Source organism: Aptenodytes forsteri, unplaced genomic scaffold, assembly GCF_000699145.1.
Source record: "Aptenodytes forsteri isolate BGI_AS27 unplaced genomic scaffold, ASM69914v1 Scaffold284, whole genome shotgun sequence".
Classification (NCBI taxonomy): domain Eukaryota; kingdom Metazoa; phylum Chordata; class Aves; order Sphenisciformes; family Spheniscidae; genus Aptenodytes; species Aptenodytes forsteri.
The window spans coordinates 1895494-1907021 of NW_008794445.1; the positions used below are offsets into that span (position 1 = coordinate 1895494).

An 11528-nucleotide genomic window follows, 5' to 3' on the forward strand; every position below is an offset into this window, starting at 1 on the left:
GGTGCTGCTGAAGGATGGGCAAAACCAAAACGTGTCTGCTGATTACTGTCCGAAATTAAATAGAAAATGAAACGGGGTCTTGTGCATGGGGAAATAATGAGGCTTTTTGTGAAAACGAGTTGCGAAAAGCTTTGCGTAGCCTCCTGAGATAGGAGATGAACATCAAAAAGTGACATCACTTGCTATGAAGTCAAGAACAAAATGGAGATGTTTAATGGATGTAGGGGATAAAACTCTAAATATCTTTAGCAGCCATGGTCCAGGTAGAGCCTCTGAAGAAGCAGCTTCCAGAAAGGACCACGTTTTGTTCTGTGCTTTGGAAATACTGCACGTGTGTGGGTTTTGAAACACGCAGCGTTCAGACTGGAGGACTTTCTCTTGTCTCATTCAGAGCAGAGAATCAGAGACACTTGACATGTTTTTCATCTTTGATACAAGAACAGAGACCACGATGTCACGTTCAAATAAAAAAGAAGGGGATCAGCAAGGGTGACAGGTTGATTCTCTGCAGTTTTCTATCGAGATCACTGGTTTATTGGGGTTTATACTGTTCTTTCTTCCCAGGGAGTTTGGACTAAGCAGTTTCAGACGAACAGGCTCCACTTAACCAAAACAATGTTTGCAGATTTGGACTATGACATTGAGGAAGATAAGCTGTGAGTATTCCGCTTGTCTTTTCCTGTTTTTTGCTAACAATAGAAATAGTCTTTGCAGCCAAGACCTAATGGGAGTGGATAAATTTACCTGCTCCTGATGCTGTGTGCTGAAGAGTCAGACTTGCTGTTCAGTCCTGATTTCTTGCTCCGTCTGGGGACTGGGGATGAGGCATCGCTGTGCTGGTGAGCAAAGGAGAACGCTTTCTGTTGCTCTGCAATGACTGCCCTGCATTTCTGGTTGCAAAGCAGCACTGACAAATCTTCTGTAAATTCGTGACCTTAGCCAGAGAAAAATTATTTATAATGGAGGAAAGATAATAAGAGGCAAGAAGTGGAGAGAAACTCTGGACTCCTTAGGTCTGTAAGGAGGAGAACACTGGCACTTCCTGAGCAAGTAAAAGGTTTGATGAGATTAGCAATTAATTTAGCATGGAGCACTTGTCTTGCATCTCATTTATTCTGTGCAAGTTTTCCTCTCACGCCAGCACTAAGAGCAGATGAAACACTCTCTAAAACATGATAGTGTTTCCTCAGTGCCTAGCAATGGATGAGGGTGTCTCTCCCACCGTGAATCCTTGCATGCAGTCTCAAAAAAGTTAGCCCAGAAGGTCTTTCTGCTGGCCCGTGCTGATAGATTCTGTGGCGGAGATAATGCGATGAATTCAAATGTGCTGTGCCCATTATGTTTTCAGTTTGTATCGACTCAGATACCAGAGTTGTTTCACACACGTGCAGCTCTGCCTATCGTGTTCAGTTATTCAGTCCCCCTTTCTCATTCTAGGGGGATCCCCACTGTACCTGGGACAGTGACCCTGAAGAAGGACTCTCAGAACCTGATTGGCATCAGCATTGGGGGAGGAGCACAGTACTGCCCCTGTCTCTACATTGTCCAGGTGGGCACTCGGGGAAGAAGAATAAAACATCTTTGTAAAACAGTGTTGGCCTGAGAGATGGAAAGCGTGGAGAGTCCTATGCTATTTGTTTTTCTCAAAGTGGGAAACATCATCTCACTTTCCAGTGAATAAGATTTCCTTACCCTAGTACCTAATAGGTGTGGAAGAATTAAATTAAGACTTCTGAAATTATCCTTCTCCTTGGAGAGCATGTTAGAATTCACAGGGGAACGGTGTGAGATTCTCAACATCAAGAAATCCTACGCTTGAGGAGGTACGTCCTGGAGGCAAGAACTTCCTGAGAGAACAAGACGATCAGCCCACCTCTTGGTTAGGAAAGGGGAAAAACTGCGACTTCAACATGAACAAAATACAACTGAGTTAAATAGGAGGAATGTAATTGTCCCTTTTTTGTCCTTCAGCCCTGCATTCACCTTTCTCTTCCTCTTGATTCCAGACTACCCGTGCTCTTTCTCCTCTCCGCTAGGTATTTGATAACACTCCAGCAGCCTTAGATGGCACCGTAGCAGCTGGTGATGAAATCACAGGAGTGAATGGGAAGTCCGTCAAAGGGAAGACCAAGGTGGAGGTGGCCAAGATGATACAGATGGTAAAGGTGAGAGGTAGGAGGGGGCCACTGGAGATTCTGGGTTGTAGTTTACGGTTTATTGCCCATTGGTAAAGGAAGCCACTGCTACTTGCTTCCAGCACAGCAGTTTCGGATTTGCTGTTTCCACAGGGAGAAGTGACGATTCACTACAACAAGCTTCAGGCCGACCCAAAGCAGGGCAAGTCTTTGGATATCGGTAAGACTGGTTTCTTTCTCCCTAGAGTGTTAAAGTGACATGGAGGGGTGAAAGATTGGTCCCAGCTAAAACCAAAGTAAAATTCTGGTTCTGTTCTTCCTCTTAACTCAGTCATTTTCAGATGGATACTGTCAAAGAGAATTACAGGTTTAAAAAAACCCTTCCCTGACTTCTTGAAATAGTCTTGAAAGTCAAATTGAGGCTTGACTGCTGTTGTGGGAGGCTTGTTTTTCTGTGCTGTGTTTAGCATGAATGATGAAACTCAACTAGATAATAATTTAATTTATTTATTTTTAATACATGTAAGTTATGCTGATCTGTTGAGAGTTTCAGCTGTACACAGAAATGCGTCTATCGAAAAAAACTGGTTGCCGTTTCTCACCTTGGAGAACAGTGATACCTATCTACACTGAGTTTTGTACAACCATAAATTTTATAGGAGAGAGGGGAGGCTTTATTTCTAAAACACAGTGTGTGTTTTGAACTAAGCCTACACAGCTGTCTCTACTATATGGTCTACCTTTTTCACTTTCCTAAAAAATCTATCCTTTTTGCTTTCATTTCTTTTCATGGTGATTAAGGTGCTAATGAATTGACAGGGGTTCAGGAAAATGGTGAGGACCGAGATGGATTTCTGGGGAAACAGAAGTGCGGTGAGAATATGGTATTTTTCCAGAGATGTTGAACACTGTGGCTCCAGCTGAGTTCTTGGGAGCTGCAGGCACTTGGCACCCCTGCAAGTTTGCCTCTAACTAAATGTAGGTGATTCATCTGATTCCAAAGAGGGCATAATTGTCTCTAGTAATTTGCAGGATATGACCACCAAAGACAGAAATGAATTCCATCAAGGGGTGACAAAAGGGTTTAACTAAGATCCAAAAGACAAAAGTAAGCGAAGGGATAACTTTGAGCATTAAATCCTATTTGTCTTGCTTTCAGTCTCATCTCCTGACTTCAGTTGAAGTAATACAGCAAGTAGCATAAGCAAAGTTTAGTTCCAAATATCACGATAGGTAGCTTATAGCAAAGTGATTTACTGGAATAGTCTTCCAAAAGAAGTGCTGCAGCTTTATGGATTGAAGTATATAAGATGTGAGAGCAGAACAGACAGAAAATAGAAGATGTGCTATGCATGGCTGGACCAAACGTCTGGTTTCTATGGTATTCTTTTTCTGCTCACTACCTCAATAGTGAGTTAAGTTCGGGCTGGCCAGTTTATTCAATGCCCGAGAAAGTGGTGAAGTATGCTAGTGTGCTTTTCACGCCCATAGAAATGACCCTGATCCTGGTTTGCAACTCTCTTTTGGCCTTTAGTATTGAAGAAGGTAAAGCATCGACTGGTAGAGAACATGAGCTCAGGGACAGCGGATGCCCTGGGGTTAAGCCGAGCCATACTTTGCAATGGTAAGTATTGTCCAGGAGGACATTTTCTTAAGGGAGCACTTACCCTCTTGTGCTTACCAACTTTTTATAGTTACTTGCATGGTCCACATTATTCCTTCATAATTCTTTTCTTCTGCTATACCTCACTGTTGTGATTGCCTCTGCCCTTCCTGAGTGATATATCCTGTCATTGGGGCCATTTAAATGTTAGCTAAGGTCAAATTAATTTAAAGTGGGGACCCACTTACTGAATGCTGATAGGTGATGACACCACACTGTAAAACTAGTTGGCAGTTATTTTAAAAGCTTCCCATGTTGGACCAGGGGACTGGCTTTAGAGGTGAGAGAAATTTGAACCAAAAATATGAAACTGGTGTTTTTTCCAGTCAGTCCAAGTCTTAACCATGTCATGGATTTGACTGTTGTAATTCTGTATTCTGATTCTTGTTTCCATTTAGATGGACTAGTGAAGAGACTAGAGGAACTGGAGAGGACCGCAGAGTTATACAAAGGTAAACTGTGTCTTCCGTCAGACACCAGATGGGAGAGAAGGATGCCTCCGTTATGTTTCAGTGAAATGACTTAAATGTTTTTTCTGGCTTCCATCACAGGCTTGACAGAGCACACCAAGAGTCTTCTCAGGGCTTTCTTTGAGCTATCCCAGACACACAGAGGTAAAGAACCTTGAGTGAAGGGAGCAGAAATCTTTGACCTCCAGTTTCAGGAGTTTTAGTCAGTACTTAGACGCGTGATTCCCTCACTCAAAGAAAACTAAGTGTTGCAGAAATGAGCTGGGGAGGGCTGCTCTCCTGGCATTAGCGGTCATGGTGCTAACACAGGCCCTGTCTTTCACATGAGACATTGAAGAAATGCCCTGCCAACCTCTGGTCTTTAGAGAATATGTAGCATCATTCCCCAGCTAATTGCAAGGTTATGGGAAGGAGTTGTAATACTGGAGGCAAGATTCTTCTCCAGGGTCAACCTCTTCTTTCACCTGTTTGTATTTATTACCCTTATCCAGCATTTGGAGACGTTTTCTCTGTCATTGGTGTACGGGAGCCACAACCAGCTGCCAGTGAAGCCTTTGTGAAATTTGCTGATGCCCATCGCAACATTGAGAAGTTTGGGATTCACCTTCTGAAAACAATTAAGCCGGTAAAGAATTTAACCATAGGACTAAAGGGTCTGGAGAAGAGGGGAATCTAGAAAGATAGAAGCGTGTCTTTGAAGGTGTGGTCTTATAAATCATTCATTTTGGGCAGAACTGTCTTTGTCTGCTTTCCTTCGGGGAACTCTCTTCGTAAAGAACCTAAGAGGTAACGTACTGAATATATCAATCTTGTCCCTTTGACTTTTGCACATGAGTATATTTCTCTCCTTTTCTTTTGGGGATGAGGGGGTAGTTGGATCAGTGTAGTCCCTAGAGCCCTTTCCTTGATATTGGTACCCACAATTAAAAGATATCACTAAATCGAAAAGAGTTTAGATAAGCAGTCCAGGAACAATTTAAGGATTTCAATCAATATATTTATTTAAGTGAGAGCCTCCAGGGGGTCTGTCCACTTAGTTTAGCAAAGAGAGGATTAAATGTTGATTTGGGCACCACTTTCAGTGCCATGTTGGATGGACAACACTGGGGCCTTTGAATCAGGGAGAGCGGTTTCCAGCACCAACTGAAAATGAAACAAGATGAGTCGAAAGAGGATGAATTCAGACTAGAAGTGAAGCATGCATTTCTAACACTGGAGCCGCTTGCCAGTGACAGTAATGGGTGCTCTAACCATGGCAATTCTGAGTCAAGATCAAACATTTTCTTTCAAATATGCTCTAGTTCAAAAAACAGTTAACTCGAGGCAGTCTCATGACCTGTGCTGGTTAGAAGGTTGCACTTGATGAATTGTAGTCATGCTTTTTGGACTTACATTCAGCAACAGGATGTTTCCCTTGCAGATGCTTACTGACTTGAATACGTATCTGAATAAAGCCATTCCTGACACAAGGCTGACTATCAAAAAATACCTGGATGTCAAGTTTGAATATTTGGTGAGCCGCTTACTTTTTTTTTTTTTTTAAGTGCTGGTTGAAATTAAGTTTCATAGAATCATAGCCTGAAAGGCACATATAGCCTATATGATCATACATCCATCCTTCCACAGTCCACGTGAGGATGCATTATTTTTGCCAGTTCTTTGTCTACTGCCAGATTACTCAGATTCAGACACCTGCTTTTAACCTAATAGTTCCCACTGGTAAGAAAGATCTCCCAGAATCCAGATGACTCATTTTCTACATGACTGAATTAATTTTCTGATTTATTTGCAAAGAGTTCCTATGCAACTTATGCTCTTGAACTCCTCTAAATAGCTCTCCAGTCCATATTTTTCAGGTAGTTTTGGATAGTCTTTCTTTAGCCAAAATAAACAACTGTCAAGTCATATTTGCTTTCATTTAGACCATGACTTTTTTTTCCTCCTCCATTCCACTCACCCCTTGTTTTCTACACCCAAAAAGGGTAGGGTTGTTAAGTGCATCTGTTTTATAACTGTAGGAATCTATTTCCTTTTACCAGTTGAGAGAAGTATTTGGAGCTGCAGCCCTAAGGCAAGTGAATATGGCAGCATCTCTTCCCACATCAGCCCTTCCCACAATTCATCTTTTTTCCTCTTTATTTATTCCCTCCTCATACTTTTCTGGTACTGTGTTTTTCCAAACAGTAGATGAACACAGGATTTTTCTCTTACTAGGTTATACTTGCCTAAAGTATTTGCTCCTGTAATATAAATATTAAGCACCTTCTCTCTACCCCACCGTTTTCTCTCCCCGTCTTTCTCTAAATAGATTTTCTTTCCACCTGGGATGTTTAATATACTCTGATCCCGCTGTGCTTTCCCCTGTGTCCCTAGCTGCAGCCTTGAAGGAAGGCTTGAAATGGTACAACCCTGTGGCTGTGGGTGATTGTGAAATTGCTTCTAATTCTTAATATTTCCTTTTTTGCTTTTTTTTTTTTTTTTTTTTTTTTTTTTTTTTTTTTTTTTTTTTTTTTTTTTTTTTTTTTTTTTAAATCCTGCAAAGTCTTACTGCCTGAAAGTCAAAGAGATGGATGATGAAGAGTACAGCTGCATTGTGAGTACCTGTGCTGTGGCAGTGACAACTGCATACTCTGTTTCTGCAGCTTCCCTGTGCACACTGCCTTGTAATTGGAGAAGCGCCCGTGTGCCTGTGTGCACCCAAACTAGTGAATACATCCCAAGAATTACACGCATTTCTTCTTAACGTATTAGAAATTGGAGATCCTTAAATGCTACCTAGGAAACACTGCCAATAACTGTCATGAATCACTGGTGCTGTGGAATAGTAGAGGGACCAGACATCTCCTCTGCAGCTTGTTTGCTCAGTGGTTGCCTGTCTCAGTGTTTAAGTAATATTAACTTGTGTAAGGAGGATTAAGGTGTTATCTTCACAGATTCCATTTGTGTGTAGTGTACAGCTTATCATTAATTCTGGACTTGTTTCTGAGAGATGGAGGTTTAGCTTCTCTAGCAAAAGGCATGAGAAAGCTGCATTTGTAGTTGAGGAAAACTGATTAAAGGATCTCTCTGAACAATAGGGTTTTTCCTAAAAATAGGTAATTTAAAATCAGAAGACTTAAAAAAAAAAAAAAACAAAACCTGTCAACATTCTCCAGTAACAGTTTGCTGTCTGGTTTAGAGTTTTACAGCTAATCCTTAACAGCTCTGTTTAAGATGTTAAGTGTAGGTGTCCCCTACATGCCCAGTTTCCCTGCATAAAAGTAAGATCTTGTTTTATCCTAGGTATTGATCTCAGAGCGGGGATTTGAATTTTTGGAATGCCCAATTCCCAGTGCCAGGAAGGAATAAAACTTTCCTGACATAACATTTAATTATATCTTTCCCGCTAAATGGGAAGGAGAGAATCCTAGTCTTGCCCAGCAGAGTAACATCTTTGGGTTTCGGCACGTGCAGCGTGCATTACCAAGCCATAGTCCCTAACACGGATTTTTATGTATGTTATGTTTACAGGTGCAAGAGAAGAATGCTGTTTTGCTGACAGATCTAACCCCTTTCTGTCAAAATTATTTTGTGGAACAACGTACAGGTCCCTCCCTACTGGCTTCCAGCGTTGTGTCTGGATGGTTGTAGATACCACAGGGTTCCCTGTGTAGATGTATAATATGTTACGCAATCCACACAGGGCGAAGCTTGCAGAGGAGGGCAGAATTTTTTGTGTGTTTGATATAAACTAATATATCCCTCAGACCATAGACTTGTTGTTCATAGTGCCTGTCTTAATAGTTCAGATAAGAAGCCATTCCACTTCTCCATGCTGGGTTGAAAGGTGCCTGTCCTTCTGTCTTTGCTTAGTAGTGATGCTTTTCTTTACCATGGTTGGCGTGTATTTGGCCTTCAAAATGGCCCCATCGACTGCCAGTTTGTTGACGTGGCTCAATGTTCCTCATGTTTCATGCTTCCTGACTGCAGTTCCAGTGAGCTTGAGAGGGCTGTAATAACCCAAGGTCATTGTGAGTCCGCATCGGTAGGCAAACTCTGTGTACAAGCACTGTTGTAGGAGTCTCTAAAATGGCGCCGTGTTTCTGGCAGGCTCTGGGTGAACCCCTCTACCGGGTCAGCACTGGGAACTATGAATACCGCCTTATCCTACGTTGCCGGCAGGAGGCTCGCACGCGCTTTGCCAAGATGAGGAAGGACGTGCTAGAGAAAATAGAGCTCCTGGACCAGAAACATGGTGAGTACCACTGCCATGTCCAGCACCTGAAGGGGTCAGGCAGACATGGCTTTGGCCTTCATGTTCCTCCTTCACCTCAGCTCAGAAGTCTTTGCTGAAGAACCCTTCTGTGGCTGTGCCCGAGACATCCACCCTCAGAGGCCAAAAGGGGTTAATGCGTAGGAGACTAACTATTACTGGCGAGGGAGGCTTGATCACAGCCTTCATGCTCTGCTTGTGAAGGGGGGTTTGCCTGATTTGTTCCCAACTTGTCTCCACTACAGTGCAAGACATCGTGTTCCAGCTCCAGCGTTTTGTCTCCACGATGTCCAAGTACTACGATGACTGCTATGCCGTGCTCCGAGATGCAGATGTCTTTCCCATTGAGGTGGACCTTGCCCGCACTACTCTCAACTATGGGCAGAAGGACATATACACGGACGGGGCAGAAGAAGAAGAAGGAGGAAGCGAGAGAGAGGGTAGCGGGAAGGAGGATGCAAATGGTGAAAAGCTCATTGATGATGCCTGAGTGTGCCGGCACGGCCAGAGGAAAGACTTTGCAGACTGTTATAAAAACATGTATTTCACATGGCGATTCATCCTCCGTGACTTTCTGTGTATGTCCAGCCTGGGATTCCTCCTCTGCTTTGGGTGGGGGTGGCTGGTTGGATTGGGACCAGCCTCTGCTTTCCTCTCTCTTCCCTTGCTTGTTTGCCCGGATATTCCTTTTTCCTCCAGAGACTTCTGCTGCCTAACTCGGGTACTGAGGTGTGGGGAGGAAAATGCCCTACCACACCGCCATGTGACTCTGTGTACAGACAGGACACTGCCGAGTGTGTTGGATGCACCACTCCCCTCTGGCACATGGAAGCCAGTTAAACATCTGGAGATGATTACGAATGGCAAGAACAGCCCCTTCTGTCCTCCCCTTGTGCTATGGGAAAGTGTTAGCACCAGCATTGTTTTCTTCGCCCCACTGCTCACTGTCTTCAAGCTTCCCATTCTCTGTTTTAAGCCTGTTTTAAGCTTCCTCTGCCTCTTCCACCTGTCCCCATGAGCTGCAGGGCTGATTTTTGTAGCATGATCACTCCCACCGCTCTCAGCACCACTGTTTTTAAGAAATAGGAGCAAGTCCGAACTGATGCCTAGAGCTGGTGGTGGTACATGTGATCTGATCACCCCCCCATCCAAGGGGCTGGGGGAAGCTCTCGAAGCAGGGGCTGGTGGAAGTAGTTGCCTGGCACACTGAGCTGCTGCAACCCTGCCGCAAAGATTTGGAAGTCTCTTCCCCTGGCTACCATCATCTTCACAGTTGCTGAGCTCCTGCACAGCTGGCACTGTCTGCACACTCCATAGCTACACCCCAGAATCCTGCAGGATGTGGCTCTGCCTTTCCCTGCGGGAAGGAGGGACCCAGCTCAGGAAGGAGCCCTCCTATTCGGCAGAGGTGCCGAGGTGAACGTACTTGTCTGAGGCAGACAGGTTCCTGGGAATAACAGCAAAGCTGCGTGCATTTCCTTTCCGTCGTCCTCCTCTCTTACGGCTCCTTGCGATGGACAATAACCAAACGTGCTTCTTGAGGGTGTGCAGCCAGTCCTGTGCACTCTTTCCTTGTGCAGGTGCCAGCAGGACCCACCTTAGAACCGTAAAGGGGGTATCCCATCCTTAAACTAGAGAGGAGAGAGAGGAAGCCTTGTGGAGAGAGGAAGACATGGCCTCTAGGCAGGGACTTTGAGATTTTGAGTGCCGTCCGTGAATGGCGTACCACTCCTACCACCCCCCCGCTCTCCTCTCTGCACAGCCATTTTGTGCTGCCTCTGGGCCAGCAGTAGCTAACATCCCATTCCCCAGCGCAAGGGAAGGAGGGAAAGGAAAACCAAGGTAAGTGAGGCTGCTTCTTTCCTCCTTCCTTTTCTCTTCTCCCTCCGCCCTTGTGGGCTGATCCCAGATGCAGCTGGCACTTTCTCATTTAGCGGGCAGCACAACTGCCGGGAGTGGTGTGCCTCTCGGAGGCAAGGGTTTTGACTTCTCTGTCATTACATTCTAGTGGTAGTGAGAGAAGTTATTTAAGGGCATTAATTTATGATCGAGATGTTTGTTTTGTTTTTTCTCTTTGATTTGTTTTTGGAGCTTCGTCATCTCTGTGGGTGCCTGGAAAAAAGCCATCCATGGTCAGGCTGCTCTGGAAGATTTAAATGAACGCTGATATACTGACTGTTGTCTCTAATAAAGAAAAATGTGACATTTCGTTTCCTGTCCTTCATGGGTTTTCTTGACAGATTTGTTTGCTCATCCTCCATTGGTTTTAATCTTAAAATATAATGATGGGAAGATGGGTGTCATGTGCTGGCCATTCTTTTTCTTGCTCGTACTGGTGGATAATCTCCATGCCAAGCTGCAGTGGTCACTGCAGCACAGGTTTCCAGAGGAGGCGGCTTATAAATGCTGTAGCAAGGCCAGTCCTCTACGTAATACCAGCTTCCCAGGGGAACACCAGCCTTGTAAAGCCGCCAGTTGCCTCAATCCTGCCTGGTGGCATCCTTCAGGGCCAGCTTCTCCACACAGCTCAGCTATTGCATCACAAGCTTGAGCTGATGCTTAAGTCCCTGATCCTCTTTCAGAGCTGTTTGTTGTGCCAAAATAGGGAGCAGTTAAGAGGAACGGAGAAAATGCTTCAGCGGAGCCTGCCTGAAAGCCAACAACGCAAAGCGGAAGGCTGCGTAGCCAGGTTTTTTTGCAACCTGGCTGGTGGAGGGGAAGGAAGAGGTCTGGGTATCTTACAGCACCATCTGTAGCAAGATCTTGTACCCTAAGGGCTTTTATGTGCTTTTGTGAAAAGATCGAAGAGCGGGAGGCTTAGTGGGAAATGTTGACTGGTGACAAGGAAACAGAGGGGACCTTGTTCTAGTGACCTGCCTGGTGCTGACAAGGGCAGTTGTTTTCACGCTGTGGACCTTAGACCGCTGGGAAGTTGTGAGCTGCTTCTTGGGGGGGTATTGGTGAATAAGGAAAAGCCGGCCTGGGGGACGGGGGTTTGGGGGGGGGGT

The 11528-nt window shown here is 44.6% G+C and overlaps 1 protein-coding gene across 1 annotated transcript; it reads left to right on the top strand.

The window, feature by feature from the left end:
• The first annotated feature begins 563 nt into the window (after positions 1–563).
• Positions 564–10714, top strand: PICK1 (protein interacting with PRKCA 1). Its single transcript, XM_009289970.1, has 12 exons — positions 564–656; positions 1438–1549; positions 2037–2165; positions 2289–2355; positions 3670–3759; positions 4197–4250; positions 4350–4412; positions 4760–4893; positions 5689–5781; positions 6811–6861; positions 8358–8502; positions 8766–10714. The coding sequence occupies exons 1-12, from the start codon at positions 616–618 to the stop codon at positions 9008–9010; spliced, it is 1224 nt and encodes a 407-aa protein (XP_009288245.1). The 5' UTR covers positions 564–615; the 3' UTR covers positions 9011–10714.
• Positions 10715–11528: the final 814 nt, after the last annotated feature.